Source organism: Trachurus japonicus, chromosome 17, assembly GCF_045865225.1.
Source record: "Trachurus japonicus isolate A0001 chromosome 17, Traja_1.0".
In the NCBI taxonomy this organism is placed as follows: domain Eukaryota; kingdom Metazoa; phylum Chordata; class Actinopteri; order Carangiformes; family Carangidae; genus Trachurus; species Trachurus japonicus.
The window spans coordinates 12,157,708-12,181,056 of NC_140923.1; the positions used below are offsets into that span (position 1 = coordinate 12,157,708).

Here is a 23,349-nt window from a genome sequence, read left to right on the forward strand (position 1 = left end):
TATATGAGTGAAATTTGTGGTGTTGTAATCCCGCCATTTCTGCCTATACAACCATGTTTATCTGTGGTACAGTGTTGCATGTTATTGACTCTGTTCATAAATGTGTTCAATATGATGATCAGACCCTATACTTTTGTAAAAAATAATCACTCTGTTATAGATGACCATTAAAAGAAGTCAAATAAATGTCACTTGATGATTTACAAACAGCGTAATCATTAAATAATTACAAACATTGCAACTTTACAATAACCATCTAAGTTATGTTTATAGATGGTTTAAAAACCAAATATTAACCATGTACAAAGTGCCACTGATACACATTTTAATCTTTATAGATGTTTTACAACCAATATTTAAACCCTATGTAAACATTTAATAAATAGTCCATTAATAATTAATAAACATTAGTAATCATAATTTAATTGCTTGTTAATGGTAAATTAACTATTAACTTACATAAATAAACTACCTATTTACCATTTCTAAATGGTCTATTTACCATTTATAAACTATGGTTATTGTAAAGTGTTACCAAGAGTTTGACAACCACTGCTCTAGAATGACTGCACTTGAGAAGCTTCCACCTCAAGTTTTAAACCTACAGTATGTTAAGAGAATTCAAAACACTATTACACTCATTAGAAAAACCTTGAATCTGAAACCTGAGGTAAAAATCATTCAGTTTGTTGGCTTTCTGACGGTCAACAGTACCATAAATGCATCTTTTGCTCGGTGCCATGTTGGTAATGGCCTTTATTGAGTCATTGGCTCTGAATGTTGCCTTTTTTCGTCTTATGACCTTTTCCCTTGTTATAGAACGTTAAGCAAAGCACTTAAACTGGTTTGGCCGTTTTATGTCAGGTGATGCTGGCCGTTTCTCAGGCGGATCAAAGTGGAGATTCTCTGGAAAAACAGCACAAACTTGTTCGACACGAGTCTGTACTTCTGTATTTGTTTAGTCAAGTTCACAAGCACAAAACTGGAGCTCAGACATTTTCTCTTTGCTCCTCTGGAAAAAAATAAGTGTTTGAGCACTTCAATCAAATTAAGTGTGTTGTTTAAGTGTAAATGTGATCTTGAAGGGATAGTTCACCCAAATCTCATTATCTACTCACCCTCATGTCGACTAAGGACTGGGAGAATTTTCAGAGTCCTCTGTTCCTTCTCTGAGTTACGGGGGGGGGGGGTCCGCGTAGCAGTATTTGTCAATATAATGGTTGTGAATGGGGCTCACTTTTCTTTGTCCAAAAAGACACACCAAAAAACATCTAAATACCTCCATGCTGCTCGTCTGTAATGTCCCTCTTGTATTGAAGCCCCGACATGAGAAATTGTTCCGCTGGTCAGTGAAAATCACGCGAGATTTGCACTGACACAGGAAGAGCAGTGAACCGAGACACTGGGAGCTTCAGCTACAAACAAGCTTAAAATATAGACTTTTTTTTTTTTTCGGAACAATTTCTCATGTCGGGGCTTCAATACAAGAGGGACATTACAGACGAGCACTATGGAGGTATTTGGATGTTTTTTGATGTGTCTTTTTGGATGAAGAAAAGTGAGCCCCGTTCTCAACCGTCATATGGACATACAGTGCTGCACGGAGCCTCGCTGTAACTCAGAGAAGGCACGGAGGACTCTGAAACTTCTCCCAGCCCTTAGTCGACATGAGGGGGGGTAGATAATGAGTGCAATTTGAATTTTGGGTGAACCAACCCCCTAACTTAAATCATACACCAAACATGGAATCAGAGTAGGCTATGTGCAAAAGTAAGTGAACCCCAACTGCATTGGTAAAGTCAAGTAGGTAATACATGTGGGTGATCGAGTAACCAATTAATCAGACGTTTAAATGAGACTTCCTTAGGAAAAGGTTCTATAAGATCTGCAAGACAAATAATTTCCACACGGAGGAAACTTAGCATCACCACAATTCTGCCCAGAAGTGGACGGCCATCAAAACTTACACCAAGAAGCACCAGAAGAAGAATAAATCACTGACAGGTAAAGGCCGACCCCCAGAGAGATGCCCAGCAGCATCGGGGATAAATCTTCATGTGTCAACAAACAAACAAAAATGAATAGACATGTCATCCATGGCAGAGTTGATAGAAGAAAGCTCTCAAAGGAACAACCAAGTTGCCCATTTAACCTTTTGCCAAAGAAAACATGGACAAACCAGAAGCATCCAGAAGTCCACTGTCTAGACAGATGAGTCCAAATTAATTATTTGGCATCAATCACAGGCACCATGTTTGGAGGATTCACAGACTTTCAAGCAGCTCTGTATCTAAAGAGGTTGAGGTTTTTATTGACTTGATTTTTGACCTGATAGTTTTCAAGACAGAGACCTGAGGACATCCAGCGCTGATCTGAACAGACCTCAGAGCACAAGGAGCAGAGACCATGATGTGAAGGGATCATACAGACTTCCCCTACTTGAGAATTCACAGACAAGGATGGCTCACATCTTCCGACCAAGCTCTAATCTTGATCTCGGCGAAACACCTCTGAAGATTTTTATCTGTATTTTACAGGTTGTGACACTTATCATGCTGATAAACTCTGTTCAGAGCCACCTCTGTGGTATGTCGGGCCTCGGCATGTGTCCCCATTATCACACTTTACCATCATGAGTCATGACACATACAAACACAGGCGGAAACACCTTTGCAGTGAAAAAAAACTGCTTTGTATAAAGTCCTTGTTCAACTTTCTGCACGAACACAAACCTTGTGTCACTGACCGGTTCATAGACAAAAGCCATTTGTAGCCTCACTCATAACTCCCCTCATCTGATACCAACTTCACTCTCACCCTGTTTATTTCCAATTCCTGACATCTGGTATAGTTTACAATAACTGGTAACCATAACTAAACCAAGCACTAGAGCCACAGATACAATACAAATACAATCCATTAAAAAACAGTGGATATAAAGACCAATCGAATCTAAATACAACAATATATATCAGGCCCTCATCCTTGAGAGCCAAGATCAATCCTTGGGCTGCCTTTTATTTAATCTTATTGTATCACGTGTATGCTGTATTTTGTATCACACTCTCATGCAGTATTTATTATTTCCACCGTTTGATGAGTTCTTTTATGTGTTTTTATGTTATGTATGTATGATGTGGTTCTTCCTTTTCTCTCTGCTGGCTGCACAAATAATTGCCCCATTGGGGATAATAAAGACACCTTGAACCTTGAAGGTCATTTTCTACTTCACCTAACCCTATAGTAACCCTAACCCTAACCCTACCCCTAACCCAAGAAGAACCATTCTAATTAATCTCATCATCAATCCAAAACAAGTCAGGCTTCACACTCTGCATTTAGATTGCATACCGGTAAACCTACCTACTTCTGGATTGTTTCTATTTCCTTGTTTCCTCCTTGCATGTTTTCTCAGTAGGACAACCTCAGTGTATCAGGTGTATCAAGTCTGTCACTGGATGACTTAGTCTCAGTTATGTGTTGAACCAGATGAAAGAGTCAATAACGTTACGCATTGAGCAGGAGTGAATCATAGTATCAGCTTTATTATCATTCATGTCGTCTCGGCCTCTGATGTTTCACCTTGTCACAGTACATTTACATCGAAGCATTAGACCTGGTTTGACTTTTGTTTTGTTTTGTTTTTTACCTCCGTGATGTTGATTGTACCTCAGTTGAGGATTAAAATTGAGATGCGCTGTAAAAAAAACGGCTTAAAATTGTTGGATTGTTAGATAATATGTACTTGCAAACATTGCATGTGGTAAAGCATGTAGGACTACGACATTTTTTTCTACAAAATAAAGTTTGCAAAATACCATATGAACACTTCGTTTTTAGTTTAAGCTTAAATTAAATATCTGGTACAAATACAGTGCAAAAATATATTTAAAATGTCCAAACAGGTACAGTAAATCAGTAAAACAATGTTTATACACACACACAGTTTGTCAACACACACTGTCTTCTTCTGTGCTTAACAATTTTGGACCCGAAATGGACCCAGATCATTTTCAAGACCTGATCCAACCTGAGGCGGACCAGAACAGAGAACAGAGAGAGAAACTACAGATCGTCTTATGATGGGATCACAGCAGCCATGACACCCTTCAACTTATCAAACCCATGACCCATGATGAGCACCGGAAAACACTCACAAACACAACTTATGCTTTAATTTAAACGCTGTAGACACTCGGGCTTCATCTGTGCATCGGTCCAACGCACACTTCATCTTCATCGTGTCAAACAGATCACAACTTTTCCTCCGGACTGTTTCAGGCAATCAGCTTCAGTGCGAGGACGCTGAGCAGGAAGAGCAGAGCTGGTGGGAGGAGAGACGAGAGACGTTTGTCAGCAAATGTTTGTACAGTTCAGTCTTTGCAACAGAAACGATCACAAAGGACAAAACAAACATATTGTGGTGGTTCAGTGACATGAGTTCTGGTTTTATTTGTGCCTATTTTTAATCCTAGAACTTTCCTTTAATTATCAATAACATATAAACTCCCATAGCATCTGTAAAATAGTGTCATCCTGAAAGACTTACTCCTCGTTTGGTACGAAATAAAAGGCATTAATACACAGACAGCCCCAGTTACTGCTTGTTACGGGTACAGAAAATCTAATAGAATGGTAAATGGTTTGTAAACAAAGAACAATGTTCATGAATTTCCTGTTTGCGTGTTTTTTGTTTTGTTTAGACTTCCCCTTATAATTAGGGCTACACTCCACAGTTCATTCTTAGAAATGCATTAGTAAATAACAGCTTACTATCTATAATTATCATAATTCTGGGGAATTTATAAGAAATATTTCCAGGATTTGAGCCAGAAAGTACAGGAATATTATTATCCCTGCTATTCATCTCCCTCAAATGTCCAACATTTGAAACAAAGCAGAGTTTGTTGGTAGAGGTTTGGTGTGTGTGTAGTAGTTTACCATGCGAGTGAAGGAGTCCGCTGGCTCCAGCGGTGGTCATTACGGTGGTCGGTGCAGGGGTGGTCGGTGCGGGGGTGGTCTCTGCTGTGCTGCTGGGGTCGGCAACATTCAGAGGGTCGCTGGTCTCACGCACATTGAACGCACCGATCGTACCTGAAGAGTAAAACCAGGAGTAAGCGACAAGTCTGAGTCATAGTGGAGTTTCACTGCAATTTGATTTAATTAATTCAAAGCTGAAATATAATGTGAATCAGTAGCAATGAGAAAGCTTGTGTCCACTTACTTCCATTGACAGTGCCGTTCCCCAGGAGGATGACGAAGGTGGTGGCGTGGCTGTCCCTCAGGTTGGTGGCGTTCACCATCGGCACTACAAACTCACACCGGATCACGCCGCTTTGCACCGAGCTGAGGACACCTGACACCGTCTGGGAAGGTGAGGTGACATTACAGTTAGTTACTGTGAGCACAAATAAGATCAAGTTTAATTGGCCCATTTTGACCCAAACATGAACTCTACTGTGGATTTGTTTTATAATTTGATTGATGAATGGTGTGAAAATAAAGCCTATAATAAAGGTCACATTATGCTATATAACGTTACTGTCACTATACCAACATGTTGGTACCAGTATCGGTGCCAACATGCTTTTTGATACTTTTCCAAATACAAATAGAACACAAAAAATGTCATTATTGACTTTATTTTAATAGAAAATCTTAGAACTACTATGCATCAGTAAATAATCAATCACTACTGCTGCAGGATTAAAATTTAAATTTCCATTGATATTAATCTGAACTCTTCCTAAATTAAAACATTAGTGGTCTGTTTAAAAATGAATATCAACTTGTTTTCTTTGCATTATTTGAGGTCTGAAAACACTGCATCTATTTTCGTTATTTTGACCAGGTGTAATTTTTGGGATAAATTGAAGTAGTTTATAAAATTAAACACAAACGTTCATTTTACTCAAACACACACCTATTGCCCATATGTTTCCCATATGTAGATCAATGTGTGGTGCAGCGCCACAGAATCAAGACCATCCACAAATTGACTCTGCTTTTTTCTTTTTTCATCAACGCAATATCGATCCGTTAATTCATCTCCGCATAGCGCTCTTTCACTGTTCACTCACTCACAGAGAGAGAGAGAGAAAGAAGCGCACCGCACATGCATGCTAGTGGTGGTAAAAACGAAACTTATCAGTGTTTGCATTAATTAACGAGTCTGTGGCGGCCGCCTCTCTCTCTGTGGCGCTGGTGCACACACAAACACACAAACACAGGCACATGGACAGGTCACGGCTCAAATTACAATGTGGCGACTTCACACAGCGGCATCACCGCTGCCGCCGCTCTGGACTGCACAGTAAATACAATTCACAACCCAATCAGGTGCTCTCGCGCTTGTGGGTGTTTTCATCTTCTTCTACTTTTTTTTCTCTTCTCAATTCAAGGCTCTCGTAATCTATACTTCCAAATCCCGATCACTTGCCACTTGACCCCCCCCCAAAAAAAATATTTTCTCATCGGATCTGCACGATTCACGTAGGTCATCTATTTTGGTTTCAAAACGGCGAATTTCGCCGAAAGGTGAGTGATTTTCATGCCTGCTATAAACAAGTCGTTTTTCAAATGCATGGAGCATTAAACACATCTGTTAGGACCTCACCCTGTTGCTTGCAGTAAGTGTATTATCCGAGTTGTTTCTCTGCATTACTCTGGAGAAGACAGAGTTGGAGGATGCGTTTTGAGCACAGATGAAAAGTAGTGTGGTGTCCTGAGGGAAAAAAAGGAAAGAACAATTAGACTTTTGTCACTGTTGGGGAAACAAAAGGCAAAATACAAAGTCAACAAGTTGTCTTAGTTTAGGCTTGGAAAGAGTCGAGTTTTTCTTGTTCTGTATTTACTGGTGGTGACTGTTGGTTACCTGCCTTCCCTGTTTGCAGAACGTAATATTTTTGGTTTCTATGTGATATATTGATCATTAACCTGGTACAATCTGTCACTTAACCTGCAAACTGTGGGACAGTAAAACAGGTTTTATGTCTTTTATCCCTGTTCGACTGTGTGAGGGCAAACATCCTGGAAGAGATGTTTGACTGGACAAGACACAATATCATATTTGACCCATTTCCTGAATCTAGACTGTTAGATTTGGTGAGGACGAGGTGGTCTGACCTCGTGTTCGCCTCTTTTTGGAGGATTCAGCCCCTGATTTCTGGACCATTACACAGTTTATCTTTCTGAGGTTGTGGTGGGGGGCTTAATTCAGTTCATCAGTATATTCCAGATTATTAAACCTGACTATCTGAACTTTGTTTTGCTCTTTTAACAACACAGACTGAGTGTAGCATGAACATTATTGCAGCTTTGTGTGATTTTCTTTACCTCAGATGCGTTGACGGTCAGTCCCAGAGCGACGTAGCCTGTTGACTCTCCTCTGAGCTGGATGGTCAGGTCGGTGCCGTTGGGAGGCGTTGGGGTGCTGGCATTCACTGATCCAAACAGACAGGAGCCATTTCCTGCAGGATCACAGTTGTCTGGTGTCTCCACACACACTTTAGTGACTGCACACCCGTCCCGAGTGATGTTCACCTGGTGGTAAACACAACACACAGTTACTCCCACTGAGCTAATGTTCTTTTTTGTCTCTTTTTGTACCAAGAAAATAACACGTTTCTGATGGTTTGGTTTGACTCAGAGGCTAAAACCTGTTATTTCTCTCTATAGAGTGTGAATATTGCAATTATGCATTTAAAGTACCAAAGTTATTATAATATTGCAGAGCTCTACAGCTACTAAGAAAATAAAGGTGAACCAACCGTTGGTGCTGGTGTTACTGCTGGCTCTGTGCTGGTGGGGTCGGCAACATCCAGTGGGCCGCTGTTAAAGCTCTGGTTGAAGGAACCGATCGTACCTGAAGCTTAAAACCACAAACAGTTAAGAGTCTGACAGCAGCAGTGTGGCTGAATCTGAATCAAAGGAGATCATTTGATTTCATTTGGATAATTTACAGCTGAAATTTAATGTGAATCGGTAGCAATTTCAAAGAGACAGTAGTGAATCGCGAATCTCTTGTGTCCACTTACTTCCATTAACGGTGCCGCTCCCCATGACGACGGAGAAGGTGGTGGTGCGGCTGCTCCTCAGGTTGGTGGCGTTAATGCTGGGCACTACAAACTCACACCGGATCACGTTGTTTTCCACCGAGTTGCGGATATCTCTCACGTTCTGGGAAGATGAGGTGACATTAAAGTTAGATACTGTGAGCTAAAATAAGATGCAGTTCAAGTTTAATTGGCCCATTTTGAGAAATTGACATTATTTTTGTTCTAAAGGTTGAATTTGTGATTCTTGATTGAAACCACAAAATTATTCAAACTGCTCTCCAAATTGGTGTGTTCAAGTGCTGCTGGGGGAATCTGATGTACAGATCAGAACCCAAACATGAACATTTAGGAAAAAGTGGATTTTGCAGGTCAAATTTTTTATCATTTGATTGATAAATGGTGTAAAAAATAAAGTTAGATACTGTGAGCAAAAGTAAGATCAAGTTTAATTGGCCCATTTTGACCCAAACATGAACTCTAAAGTGGATTTGTTTTATAATTTGATTGATGAATGGTGTGAAAATAAAGTGAATCATTATGTCTTCATGTTCAAGATAATAAATATACTTTCTGTTCATCTTCTGTTTCCTATAGACATGTCGCTTTTCAAATGCATGGAGCTTAAATTAAACCCATCTGTTAGGACCTCACCCTCTGGAGTATAGTGAACGTATTGCTTGCTCTGTTTATCAGCACTACGAGGAAGAAGAACGAGTTGTTGGAAGATGATTTTCGACCACAGATGAAAAGTAGTGTGGTGTCCTGAGGAAAAGAAAAAGGGAAGAACAATTAGACTTTTGTCACTGTTGGGGAAACATAAGGCAAAATACAAAGTCAACAAGTTGTCTTGTAGTTTAGGCTTGGAAAGAGTCGAGTTTTTCTTGTTCTGTGTTTGTTACCTGCCTTCCCTGTTTGCAGAAACTTAATATGTTGGGTTTCAATGTGATATATTGGTCATTAACCAGGTACAATAAGGGGAATCTGTCATCTTAACCTGCAAACTGATTTCCACATTGTTAAACCTGACTCTCTGAACTTTGTTTTGTTATTTAACATTGTCTTTTTCTTCCTTAATGTCTTTATCTTTTTGTAATAATACCAGCACTTTTAACATCTCCCTCTGTCTGATTGGGTTTTTACGAGGCCTTGGAGTAATACCAGTGAGGATCTTAATAAACAAAGACTGAGCCGAGTGTAACATGAACATTATTACAGCTTTGAGTGTTTTGTTTTTGTTTTTTTTTTACCGGAGATGCGCTCGTGGTCAGTCCCAGCGCAACATAGCCTCTTGACTCTCCTCTGAGCTGGATGGTCAGGTCGGTGCCGTTGGGAGGCGTTGGGGCGCTGGCAGCCACTGATCCAAACAGACAGGGGCCATTTCCTGCAGGATCGCAGTCGTCTGGTCTCTCCACACACAGTTTAGTGACTGCACACCCGTCCCGAGTGATGTTCACCTGGTGGTAAACACAACACACAGTTACTCCCACTGAGCTAATGTGCTGTTTTTGTCTCTTTTTGTACCAAGAACTGTTCTGTCTTTTCTGTAATAACATCTATTGCACGTCTGTCCGTCCTGGGTGAGGGATCCCTCCTCTGTTGCTCACCCTGAGGTTTCTCCGATTTTTCCCTGTTAAAAGGGTTTTCTATGGAGTTTTTCCTCAGTCAATGTGAGGGTCTAAGGACAGAGGATGTTGTTATGATGCCATGTAAAGCCCTTTGAGACAAACAGTTTGTAAAAACGGGCTATACAAATAAAATTGCCTTGCCTTGCCTTGCCAAGAAAATAACACATTTCTGATTCTGGTTTGGTTTGAATCAAAGGCTAAAACCTGTTACCAAAGTTAGTATAACATTGCGGAGCTCTACAGTTACTGAAAAAATAAAGGTGAACCAACCGTTGCATTGGAAAATGTCAGTACTGGTGTTGTTGGTGCTGGTGTTGTTGGTGCTGGTGTTGTTGGTGCTGGCTCTGTGCTGGCGGGGTTGGCAACATCCAGAAGGCCGCTGTTAAAGCTCTGGTTGAAGGTACCGACCACATCTGTAGCTGTGCAAAACCAGGAGTTAAACAGTGAGAAGTCTGACAGCAGTAGTGTGGCTGAATCTGGATCCAAGGAGGCCATTTGATTTAATTTGGATAATTTACAGCTGAAATTCAATGTGAATCAGTAGCAAGTAGTGAATTGCTGCAGATCTCTTGTTTCCACTTACTAGCATTAAAGGGGCCAGTTCCCATGACGATGGAGAGGGTGGTGGCATTGCTGCTGCCCATTTTGGTGGCGTTCACCATGGGGACTACAAACTCGCACCGGATCACGTTCCCTCTCACCAAGCCACGGATTTCTCTCACAATCTGGGAAGGTGAGGTGACATTATAGTTAGATACTGAGCTAAAATTAGATGCAGTTCAAGTTTAATTGGCCCATTGTGAGAAATTATATTGGTGAGGAAACATGAGGAGAAGTCAAACCAATACAGATAGCTGTAGAAGATGATTGTGATACATAATCTGCCATCATTTTTGCTCTTAAAGTTGAATTTGTGATTCTTGATATTGCTAAAGTGATTCAAACTACTCTCCAAATTGGTGCGTTCAAGTGCTGCTGGGGAAATTTGATGTACGGACCATGAACACGTTGAAAAAAAGTGGATTTTGCAGGTCAGATTTCTGACATTTGGCATGGAAAACAATGTGAATCATTAGATTGTCACAGTCTTCATGTTCAATAATCCATACTGACTAAAAATCTTTGACAGATGTTGGAGTGATGTGTCAGAATACACTATGATCCACACACCAAGTAAGATCATATCTGAATGACATGTCTAAAATGTGCCTACTATTACACATGGTGAATAAATGAGACAGTATGTCTGTGCTACATCCGTTAGGACCTCACCCTCTCTGTTGCATTAAGCGCCGCATTTGTGTTGTTTCTCTGCTGTGTGCGGAAGATAATTGAGGTGTTGTCTGATGTGTTTCGAGCACAGACGAAAAGCATGGTGATGCCCTGAGGAGAAAAAAGAAGAGAAGAACAATTAGACTTTTGTCTCTATTGCAAAAACAACAGGCGAAATACAAAGTCAACAAGTTTTTCCTACAAGATCCTGTGATCTGGTTCAGTATTGTTTGTATAATACCAGCACTTTAAACATCTCCATCTGTCTGATTGGGTTTTTATGAGGCCTTGGGGTGAGTGTTTTTGTTTTACCTCAGATGCATTGACGGTCAGTCCCAGAGCGACGTAGCCTGTTGACTCTCCTCTGAGCTGGATGGTCAGGTCGGTGCCGTTGGGAGGCATCAGGCTGCTGGCATTCACTGATCCAAACAGACAGGTGCCATTTCCTGCAGGATCGCAGTCGTCTGGTGTCTCCACACACAGTTTACTGACTGCACACCCGTCCCGAGTGATGTTCACCTGGTGGTAAACACAACACACAGTTACTCCCACTGAGCTAATGTGCTGTTTTTGTCTCTTTTTGTACCAAGAAAATAACACGTTTCTGATTCTGGTTTGGTTTGAATCAAAGGCTACAACCTGTTACCAGGACCAAAGTTATTATAACATTGTGGAGCTCTACTGAAAAAATAAAGGTGAACCAACCGTTGCATTGGAAAATGTCAGTACTGGTGTTGTTGGTGCTGGTGCTGGTGCTGGCTCTGTGCTGGCGGGGTTGGCAACATCCAGAAGGCCGCTGTTAAAGCTCTGGTTGAAGGTACCGACCACATCTGTAGCTGTGCAAAACCAGGAGTTAAACAGTGAGAAGTCTGACAGCAGTAGTGTGGCTGAATCTGGATCCAAGGAGGCCATTTGATTTAATTTGGATCATTTACAGCTGAAATTCAATGTGAATCAGTAGCAAGTAGTGAATTGCTGCAGAACTCTTGTTTCCACTTACTAGTATTAAAGGGGCCAGTTCCCATGACGATGGTGAGGGTGGTGGCATTGCTGCTGCCCAGTTTGGTGGCGTTCACCATGGGGACTACAAACTCGCACCGGATCACGTTCCCTACCACCGAGCCACGGATTTCTCTCACAATCTGGGAAGGTGAGGTGACATTATAGTTAGATACTGAGCTAAAATTAGATGCAGTTCAAGTTTAATTGGCCCATTGTGAGAAATTATATTGGTGAGGAAACATGAGGAGAAGTCAAACCAATACAGATAGCTGTAGAAGATGATTGTGATACATAATCTGCCATCATTTTTGTTCTTAAAGTTGAATTTGTGATTCTTGATATTGCTAAAGTGATTCAAACTACTCTCCAAATTGGTGCGTTCAAGTGCTGCTGGGGAAATTTGATGTACGCACCATGAACACTTTGAAAAAAAGTGGATTTTGCAGGTCAGATTTCTGACATTTGGCGTGGAAAACAATGTGAATCATTAGATTGTCACAGTCTTCATGTTCAATAATCCATCCTGACTAAAAATCTTTGACAGATGTTGGAGTGATGTGTCAGAATACACTATGATCCACACACCAAGTAAGATCATATCTGAATGACATGTCTAAAATGTGCCTACTATTACGCATGGTGCATAAATGAGACAGTATGTCTGTGCTACATCCGTTAGGACCTCACCCTCTCTGTTCCATTAAGCGCCGCATTTGTGTTGTTTCTCTGCTGTGTGCGGAAGATAATTGAGCTGTTGTCTGATGTGTTTCGAGCACAGACGAAAAGCATGGTGATGCCCTGAGGAGAAAAAAGAAGAGAAGAACAATTAGACTTTTGTCTCTATTGCGGAAACAACAGGCGAAATACAAAGTCAACAAGTTTTTCCTACAAGATCCTGTGATCTGGTTCAGTATTGTTTGTATAATACCAGCACTTTAAACATCTCCATCTGTCTGATTGGGTTTTTATGAGGCCTTGGGGTGAGTGTTTTTTTTGTTTGTTTGTTTTTACCTCAGATGCGTTGACGGTCAGTCCCAGAGCGACGTAGCCTGTTGACTCTCCTCTGAGCTGGATGGTCAGGTCGGTGCCGTTGGGAGGCATCAGGCTGCTGGCATTCACTGATCCAAACAGACAGGTGCCATTTCCTGCAGGATCGCAGTCGTCTGGTGTCTCCACACACAGTTTAGTGACTGCACACCCGTCCCGAGTGATGTTCACCTGGTGGTAAACACAACACACAGTTACTCCCACTGAGCTAATGTGCTGTTTTTGTCTCTTTTTGTACCAAGAAAATAACACGTTTCTGATTCTGGTTTGGTTTGAATCAAAGGCTAAAACCTGTTACCAGGACCAAAGTTATTATAACATTGTGGAGCTCTACAGTTACTGAAAAAATAAAGGTGAACCAACCGTTGCATTGGAAAATGTCAGTACTGGTGTTGTTGGTGCTGGTGCTGGTGCTGGCTCTGTGCTGGCGGGGTTGGCAACATCCAGAAGGCCGCTGTTAAAGCTCTGGTTGAAGGTACCGACCACATCTGTAGCTGTGCAAAACCAGGAGTTAAACAGTGAGAAGTCTGACAGCAGTAGTGTGGCTGAATCTGGATCCAAGGAGGCCATTTGATTTAATTTGGATAATTTACAGCTGAAATTCAATGTGAATCAGTAGCAAGTAGTGAATTGCTGCAGATCTCTTGTTTCCACTTACTAGCATTAAAGGGGCCAGTTCCCATGACGATGGAGAGGGTGGTGGCATTGCTGCTGCCCATTTTGGTGGCGTTCACCATGGGGACTACAAACTCGCACCGGATCACGTTCCCTCTCACCAAGCCACGGATTTCTCTCACAATCTGGGAAGGTGAGGTGACATTATAGTTAGATACTGAGCTAAAATTAGATGCAGTTCAAGTTTAATTGGCCCATTGTGAGAAATTATATTGGTGAGGAAACATGAGGAGAAGTCAAACCAATACAGATAGCTGTAGAAGATGATTGTGATACATAATCTGCCATCATTTTTGCTCTTAAAGTTGAATTTGTGATTCTTGATATTGCTAAAGTAATTCAAACTACTCTCCAAATTGGTGCGTTCAAGTGCTGCTGGGGAAATTTGATGTACGGACCATGAACACGTTGAAAAAAAGTGGATTTTGCAGGTCAGATTTCTGACATTTGGCGTGGAAAACAATGTGAATCATTAGATTGTCACAGTCTTCATGTTCAATAATCCATACTGACTAAAAATCTTTGACAGATGTTGGAGTGATGTGTCAGAATACACTATGATCCACACACCAAGTAAGATCATATCTGAATGACATGTCTAAAATGTGCCTACTATTACACATGGTGAATAAATGAGACAGTATGTCTGTGCTACATCCGTTAGGACCTCACCCTCTCTGTTGCATTAAGCGCCGCATTTGTGTTGTTTCTCTGCTGTGTGCGGAAGATAATTGAGGTGTTGTCTGATGTGTTTCGAGCACAGACGAAAAGCATGGTGATGCCCTGAGGAGAAAAAAGAAGAGAAGAACAATTAGACTTTTGTCTCTATTGCAAAAACAACAGGCGAAATACAAAGTCAACAAGTTTTTCCTACAAGATCCTGTGATCTGGTTCAGTATTGTTTGTATAATACCAGCACTTTAAACATCTCCATCTGTCTGATTGGGTTTTTATGAGGCCTTGGGGTGAGTGTTTTTGTTTTTACCTCAGATGCATTGACGGTCAGTCCCAGAGCGACGTAGCCTGTTGACTCTCCTCTGAGCTGGATGGTCAGGTCGGTGCCGTTGGGAGGCATCAGGCTGCTGGCATTCACTGATCCAAACAGACAGGTGCCATTTCCTGCAGGATCGCAGTCGTCTGGTGTCTCCACACACAGTTTACTGACTGCACACCCGTCCCGAGTGATGTTCACCTGGTGGTAAACACAACACACAGTTACTCCCACTGAGCTAATGTGCTGTTTTTGTCTCTTTTTGTACCAAGAAAATAACACGTTTCTGATTCTGGTTTGGTTTGAATCAAAGGCTAAAACCTGTTACCAGGACCAAAGTTATTATAACATTGTGGAGCTCTACTGAAAAAATAAAGGTGAACCAACCGTTGCATTGGAAAATGTCAGTACTGGTGTTGTTGGTGCTGGTGCTGGTGCTGGCTCTGTGCTGGCGGGGTTGGCAACATCCAGAAGGCCGCTGTTAAAGCTCTGGTTGAAGGTACCGACCACATCTGTAGCTGTGCAAAACCAGGAGTTAAACAGTGAGAAGTCTGACAGCAGTAGTGTGGCTGAATCTGGATCCAAGGAGGCCATTTGATTTAATTTGGATCATTTACAGCTGAAATTCAATGTGAATCAGTAGCAAGTAGTGAATTGCTGCAGAACTCTTGTTTCCACTTACTAGTATTAAAGGGGCCAGTTCCCATGACGATGGTGAGGGTGGTGGCATTGCTGCTGCCCAGTTTGGTGGCGTTCACCATGGGGACTACAAACTCGCACCGGATCACGTTCCCTACCACCGAGCCACGGATTTCTCTCACAATCTGGGAAGGTGAGGTGACATTATAGTTAGATACTGAGCTAAAATTAGATGCAGTTCAAGTTTAATTGGCCCATTGTGAGAAATTATATTGGTGAGGAAACATGAGGAGAAGTCAAACCAATACAGATAGCTGTAGAAGATGATTGTGATACATAATCTGCCATCATTTTTGTTCTTAAAGTTGAATTTGTGATTCTTGATATTGCTAAAGTGATTCAAACTACTCTCCAAATTGGTGCGTTCAAGTGCTGCTGGGGAAATTTGATGTACGCACCATGAACACTTTGAAAAAAAGTGGATTTTGCAGGTCAGATTTCTGACATTTGCCGTGGAAAACAATGTGAATCATTAGATTGTCACAGTCTTCATGTTCAATAATCCATCCTGACTAAAAATCTTTGACAGATGTTGGAGTGATGTGTCAGAATACACTATGATCCACACACCAAGTAAGATCATATCTGAATGACATGTCTAAAATGTGCCTACTATTACGCATGGTGCATAAATGAGACAGTATGTCTGTGCTACATCCGTTAGGACCTCACCCTCTCTGTTCCATTAAGCGCCGCATTTGTGTTGTTTCTCTGCTGTGTGCGGAAGATAATTGAGCTGTTGTCTGATGTGTTTCGAGCACAGACGAAAAGCATGGTGATGCCCTGAGGAGAAAAAAGAAGAGAAGAACAATTAGACTTTTGTCTCTATTGCGGAAACAACAGGCGAAATACAAAGTCAACAAGTTTTTCCTACAAGATCCTGTGATCTGGTTCAGTATTGTTTGTATAATACCAGCACTTTAAACATCTCCATCTGTCTGATTGGGTTTTTATGAGGCCTTGGGGTGAGTGTTTTTTTTGTTTGTTTGTTTTTACCTCAGATGCGTTGACGGTCAGTCCCAGAGCGACGTAGCCTGTTGACTCTCCTCTGAGCTGGATGGTCAGGTCGGTGCCGTTGGGAGGCATCAGGCTGCTGGCATTCACTGATCCAAACAGACAGGTGCCATTTCCTGCAGGATCGCAGTCGTCTGGTGTCTCCACACACAGTTTAGTGACTGCACACCCGTCCCGAGTGATGTTCACCTGGTGGTAAACACAACACACAGTTACTCCCACTGAGCTAATGTGCTGTTTTTGTCTCTTTTTGTACCAAGAAAATAACACGTTTCTGATTCTGGTTTGGTTTGAATCAAAGGCTAAAACCTGTTACCAGGACCAAAGTTATTATAACATTGTGGAGCTCTACAGTTACTGAAAAAATAAAGGTGAACCAACCGTTGCATTGGAAAATGTCAGTACTGGTGTTGTTGGTGCTGGTGCTGGTGCTGGCTCTGTGCTGGCGGGGTTGGCAACATCCAGAAGGCCGCTGTTAAAGCTCTGGTTGAAGGTACCGACCACATCTGTAGCTGTGCAAAACCAGGAGTTAAACAGTGAGAAGTCTGACAGCAGTAGTGTGGCTGAATCTGGATCCAAGGAGGCCATTTGATTTAATTTGGATAATTTACAGCTGAAATTCAATGTGAATCAGTAGCAAGTAGTGAATTGCTGCAGATCTCTTGTTTCCACTTACTAGCATTAAAGGGGCCAGTTCCCATGACGATGGAGAGGGTGGTGGCATTGCTGCTGCCCATTTTGGTGGCGTTCACCATGGGGACTACAAACTCGCACCGGATCACGTTCCCTCTCACCAAGCCACGGATTTCTCTCACAATCTGGGAAGGTGAGGTGACATTATAGTTAGATACTGAGCTAAAATTAGATGCAGTTCAAGTTTAATTGGCCCATTGTGAGAAATTATATTGGTGAGGAAACATGAGGAGAAGTCAAACCAATACAGATAGCTGTAGAAGATGATTGTGATACATAATCTGCCATCATTTTTGCTCTTAAAGTTGAATTTGTGATTCTTGATATTGCTAAAGTGATTCAAACTACTCTCCAAATTGGTGCGTTCAAGTGCTGCTGGGGAAATTTGATGTACGGACCATGAACACGTTGAAAAAAAGTGGATTTTGCAGGTCAGATTTCTGACATTTGGCATGGAAAACAATGTGAATCATTAGATTGTCACAGTCTTCATGTTCAATAATCCATACTGACTAAAAATCTTTGACAGATGTTGGAGTGATGTGTCAGAATACACTATGATCCACACACCAAGTAAGATCATATCTGAATGACATGTCTAAAATGTGCCTACTATTACACATGGTGAATAAATGAGACAGTATGTCTGTGCTACATCCGTTAGGACCTCACCCTCTCTGTTGCATTAAGCGCCGCATTTGTGTTGTTTCTCTGCTGTGTGCGGAAGATAATTGAGGTGTTGTCTGATGTGTTTCGAGCACAGACGAAAAGCATGGTGATGCCCTGAGGAGAAAAAAGAAGAGAAGAACAATTAGACTTTTGTCTCTATTGCAAAAACAACAGGCGAAATACAAAGTCAACAAGTTTTTCCTACAAGATCCTGTGATCTGGTTCAGTATTGTTTGTATAATACCAGCACTTTAAACATCTCCATCTGTCTGATTGGGTTTTTATGAGGCCTTGGGGTGAGTGTTTTTGTTTTTACCTCAGATGCGTTGACGGTCAGTCCCAGAGCGACGTAGCCTGTTGACTCTCCTCTGAGCTGGATGGTCAGGTCGGTGCCGTTGGGAGGCATCAGGCTGCTGGCATTCACTGATCCAAACAGACAGGTGCCATTTCCTGCAGGATCGCAGTCGGCTGGTGTCTCCACACACAGTTTACTGACTGCACACCCGTCCCGAGTGATGTTCACCTGGTGGTAAACACAACACACAGTTACTCCCACTGAGCTAATGTGCTGTTTTTGTCTCTTTTTGTACCAAGAAAATAACACGTTTCTGATTCTGGTTTGGTTTGAATCAAAGGCTAAAACCTGTTACCAGGACCAAAGTTATTATAACATTGTGGAGCTCTACTGAAAAAATAAAGGTGAACCAACCGTTGCATTGGAAAATGTCAGTACTGGTGTTGTTGGTGCTGGTGCTGGTGCTGGCTCTGTGCTGGCGGGGTTGGCAACATCCAGAAGGCCGCTGTTAAAGCTCTGGTTGAAGGTACCGACCACATCTGTAGCTGTGCAAAACCAGGAGTTAAACAGTGAGAAGTCTGACAGCAGTAGTGTGGCTGAATCTGGATCCAAGGAGGCCATTTGATTTAATTTGGATCATTTACAGCTGAAATTCAATGTGAATCAGTAGCAAGTAGTGAATTGCTGCAGAACTCTTGTTTCCACTTACTAGTATTAAAGGGGCCAGTTCCCATGACGATGGAGAGGGTGGTGGCATTGCTGCTGCCCAGTTTGGTGGCGTTCACCATGGGGACTACAAACTCGCACCGGATCACGTTCCCTACCACCGAGCCACGGATTTCTCTCACAATCTGGGAAGGTGAGGTGACATTATAGTTAGATACTGAGCTAAAATTAGATGCAGTTCAAGTTTAATTGGCCCATTGTGAGAAATTATATTGGTGAGGAAACATGAGGAGAAGTCAAACCAATACAGATAGCTGTAGAAGATGATTGTGATACATAATCTGCCATCATTTTTGTTCTTAAAGTTGAATTTGTGATTCTTGATATTGCTAAAGTGATTCAAACTACTCTCCAAATTGGTGCGTTCAAGTGCTGCTGGGGAAATTTGATGTACGCACCATGAACACGTTGAAAAAAAGTGGATTTTGCAGGTCAGATTTCTGACATTTGCCGTGGAAAACAATGTGAATCATTAGATTGTCACAGTCTTCATGTTCAATAATCCATCCTGACTAAAAATCTTTGACAGATGTTGGAGTGATGTGTCAGAATACACTATGATCCACACACCAAGTAAGATCATATCTGAATGACATGTCTAAAATGTGCCTACTATTACACATGGTGCATAAATGAGACAGTATGTCTGTGCTACATCCGTTAGGACCTCACCCTCTCTGTTCCATTAAGCGCCGCATTTGTGTTGTTTCTCTGCTGTGTGCGGAAGATAATTGAGCTGTTGTCTGATGTGTTTCGAGCACAGACGAAAAGCATGGTGATGCCCTGAGGAGAAAAAAGAAGAGAAGAACAATTAGACTTTTGTCTCTATTGCGGAAACAACAGGCGAAATACAAAGTCAACAAGTTTTTCCTACAAGATCCTGTGATCTGGTTCAGTATTGTTTGTATAATACCAGCACTTTAAACATCTCCATCTGTCTGATTGGGTTTTTATGAGGCCTTGGGGTGAGTGTTTTTTTTGTTTGTTTGTTTTTACCTCAGATGCGTTGACGGTCAGTCCCAGAGCGACGTAGCCTGTTGACTCTCCTCTGAGCTGGATGGTCAGGTCGGTGCCGTTGGGAGGCATCAGGCTGCTGGCATTCACTGATCCAAACAGACAGGTGCCATTTCCTGCAGGATCGCAGTCGTCTGGTGTCTCCACACACAGTTTAGTGACTGCACACCCGTCCCGAGTGATGTTCACCTGGTGGTAAACACAACACACAGTTACTCCCACTGAGCTAATGTGCTGTTTTTGTCTCTTTTTGTACCAAGAAAATAACACGTTTCTGATTCTGGTTTGGTTTGAATCAAAGGCTAAAACCTGTTACCAGGACCAAAGTTATTATAACATTGTGGAGCTCTACAGTTACTGAAAAAATAAAGGTGAACCAACCGTTGCATTGGAAAATGTCAGTACTGGTGTTGTTGGTGCTGGTGCTGGTGCTGGCTCTGTGCTGGCGGGGTTGGCAACATCCAGAAGGCTGCTGTTAAAGCTCTGGTTGAAGGTACCGACCACATCTGTAGCTGTGCAAAACCAGGAGTTAAACAGTGAGAAGTCTGACAGCAGTAGTGTGGCTGAATCTGGATCCAAGGAGGCCATTTGATTTAATTTGGATAATTTACAGCTGAAATTCAATGTGAATCAGTAGCAAGTAGTGAATTGCTGCAGATCTCTTGTTTCCACTTACTAGCATTAAAGGGGCCAGTTCCCATGACGATGGAGAGGGTGGTGGCATTGCTGCTGCCCATTTTGGTGGCGTTCACCATGGGGACTACAAACTCGCACCGGATCACGTTCCCTCTCACCAAGCCACGGATTTCTCTCACAATCTGGGAAGGTGAGGTGACATTATAGTTAGATACTGAGCTAAAATTAGATGCAGTTCAAGTTTAATTGGCCCATTGTGAGAAATTATATTGGTGAGGAAACATGAGGAGAAGTCAAACCAATACAGATAGCTGTAGAAGATGATTGTGATACATAATCTGCCATCATTTTTGCTCTTAAAGTTGAATTTGTGATTCTTGATATTGCTAAAGTGATTCAAACTACTCTCCAAATTGGTGCGTTCAAGTGCTGCTGGGGAAATTTGATGTACGGACCATGAACACGTTGAAAAAAAGTGGATTTTGCAGGTCAGATTTCTGACATTTGGCATGGAAAACAATGTGAATCATTAGATTGTCACAGTCTTCATGTTCAATAATCCATACTGACTAAAAATCTTTGACAGATGTTGGAGTGATGTGTCAGAATACACTATGATCCACACACCAAGTAAGATCATATCTGAATGACATGTCTAAAATGTGCCTACTATTACACATGGTGAATAAATGAGACAGTATGTCTGTGCTACATCCGTTAGGACCTCACCCTCTCTGTTGCATTAAGCGCCGCATTTGTGTTGTTTCTCTGCTGTGTGCGGAAGATAATTGAGGTGTTGTCTGATGTGTTTCGAGCACAGACGAAAAGCATGGTGATGCCCTGAGGAGAAAAAAGAAGAGAAGAACAATTAGACTTTTGTCTCTATTGCAAAAACAACAGGCGAAATACAAAGTCAACAAGTTTTTCCTACAAGATCCTGTGATCTGGTTCAGTATTGTTTGTATAATACCAGCACTTTAAACATCTCCATCTGTCTGATTGGGTTTTTATGAGGCCTTGGGGTGAGTGTTTTTGTTTTTACCTCAGATGCATTGACGGTCAGTCCCAGAGCGACGTAGCCTGTTGACTCTCCTCTGAGCTGGATGGTCAGGTCGGTGCCGTTGGGAGGCATCAGGCTGCTGGCATTCACTGATCCAAACAGACAGGTGCCATTTCCTGCAGGATCGCAGTCGTCTGGTGTCTCCACACACAGTTTACTGACTGCACACCCGTCCCGAGTGATGTTCACCTGGTGGTAAACACAACACACAGTTACTCCCACTGAGCTAATGTGCTGTTTTTGTCTCTTTTTGTACCAAGAAAATAACACGTTTCTGATTCTGGTTTGGTTTGAATCAAAGGCTAAAACCTGTTACCAGGACCAAAGTTATTATAACATTGTGGAGCTCTACTGAAAAAATAAAGGTGAACCAACCGTTGCATTGGAAAATGTCAGTACTGGTGTTGTTGGTGCTGGTGCTGGTGCTGGCTCTGTGCTGGCGGGGTTGGCAACATCCAGAAGGCCGCTGTTAAAGCTCTGGTTGAAGGTACCGACCACATCTGTAGCTGTGCAAAACCAGGAGTTAAACAGTGAGAAGTCTGACAGCAGTAGTGTGGCTGAATCTGGATCCAAGGAGGCCATTTGATTTAATTTGGATCATTTACAGCTGAAATTCAATGTGAATCAGTAGCAAGTAGTGAATTGCTGCAGAACTCTTGTTTCCACTTACTAGTATTAAAGGGGCCAGTTCCCATGACGATGGTGAGGGTGGTGGCATTGCTGCTGCCCAGTTTGGTGGCGTTCACCATGGGGACTACAAACTCGCACCGGATCACGTTCCCTACCACCGAGCCACGGATTTCTCTCACAATCTGGGAAGGTGAGGTGACATTATAGTTAGATACTGAGCTAAAATTAGATGCAGTTCAAGTTTAATTGGCCCATTGTGAGAAATTATATTGGTGAGGAAACATGAGGAGAAGTCAAACCAATACAGATAGCTGTAGAAGATGATTGTGATACATAATCTGCCATCATTTTTGTTCTTAAAGTTGAATTTGTGATTCTTGATATTGCTAAAGTGATTCAAACTACTCTCCAAATTGGTGCGTTCAAGTGCTGCTGGGGAAATTTGATGTACGGACCATGAACACGTTGAAAAAAAGTGGATTTTGCAGGTCAGATTTCTGACATTTGGCGTGGAAAACAATGTGAATCATTAGATTGTCACAGTCCTCATGTTCAATAATCCATCCTGACTAAAAATCTTTGACAGATGTTGGAGTGACGTGTCAGAATACACTATGATCCACACACCAAGTAAGATCATATCTGAATGACATGTCTAAAATGTGCCTACTATTACACATGGGGCCGGATTTACTAAAGGTTTGCGTGTATTAAAACGTGTGCAAATGTGATTGCACGCGCAAACACACGTGGAACCTGATCTACTAACCGGACGCACCGAGGATTGCGTCTCTCAAATGGGCAAAATAGCACGTGCAATCCATTTAGCGTGTTTGCCTTGATGAATATGTAAATAGCTAGAACGTGCAAAAATACTGGGAGGAGTAGATGCAAATCGATTTATTTAGCGAGGGCAATGTGATTTACCAAACCAGGAAGAGATTGCGGTGGCTGTTTTTGCGTCTTTATTTACCACGTCTGAAAACCATGTACTAACTGATACAACTTTGTGAAAACGTATGCGTTTATTGGTTTGATACCTGTCAGAGCTCCATGATCTTACATCTCTGCATTTCCTCACGTCTGGGTAATTCTGTAACAGTTTTTCAGCCGTGTTAAAAGTCTTTTACGCGCCGTTACGCACGGCACACGTCTGTCCTGCAGTGCGCTCCTCTCTTTTCCTCTCCTCTCCTCCCTCTCCAGTACCTGGCTGCTCAGCTCCGTCTCTCAGTCCCGGTCCCGGA

General features: G+C 42.0%; 2 protein-coding genes across 2 annotated transcripts in view; one reads left to right on the plus strand and one right to left on the minus strand.

Moving 5' to 3' along the window:
• LOC146970208 (uncharacterized) overlaps positions 1 to 23,349 on the plus strand; it is a 168,299-nt gene that overhangs the window by 26,600 nt on the left and 118,350 nt on the right. The gene's annotated exons all lie outside the window — the stretch shown is intronic.
• Positions 8,697 to 22,224, minus strand: LOC146970210 (uncharacterized). Its single transcript, XM_085804430.1, has 32 exons — positions 22,146 to 22,224; positions 21,890 to 21,981; positions 21,458 to 21,664; positions 21,145 to 21,255; positions 20,456 to 20,597; positions 20,200 to 20,291; positions 19,762 to 19,968; positions 19,438 to 19,548; positions 18,749 to 18,890; positions 18,478 to 18,584; positions 18,061 to 18,267; positions 17,748 to 17,858; positions 17,059 to 17,200; positions 16,788 to 16,888; positions 16,365 to 16,571; positions 16,041 to 16,151; positions 15,352 to 15,493; positions 15,081 to 15,187; positions 14,664 to 14,870; positions 14,351 to 14,461; positions 13,662 to 13,803; positions 13,391 to 13,491; positions 12,968 to 13,174; positions 12,644 to 12,754; positions 11,955 to 12,096; positions 11,684 to 11,790; positions 11,267 to 11,473; positions 10,955 to 11,065; positions 10,266 to 10,407; positions 9,977 to 10,095; positions 9,305 to 9,511; positions 8,697 to 8,819 (listed from the first exon to the last, which is right to left on the minus strand). Exons 1-32 carry the CDS (start codon positions 22,222 to 22,224, stop codon positions 8,697 to 8,699), a joined length of 4,455 nt encoding a protein of 1,484 aa, XP_085660556.1.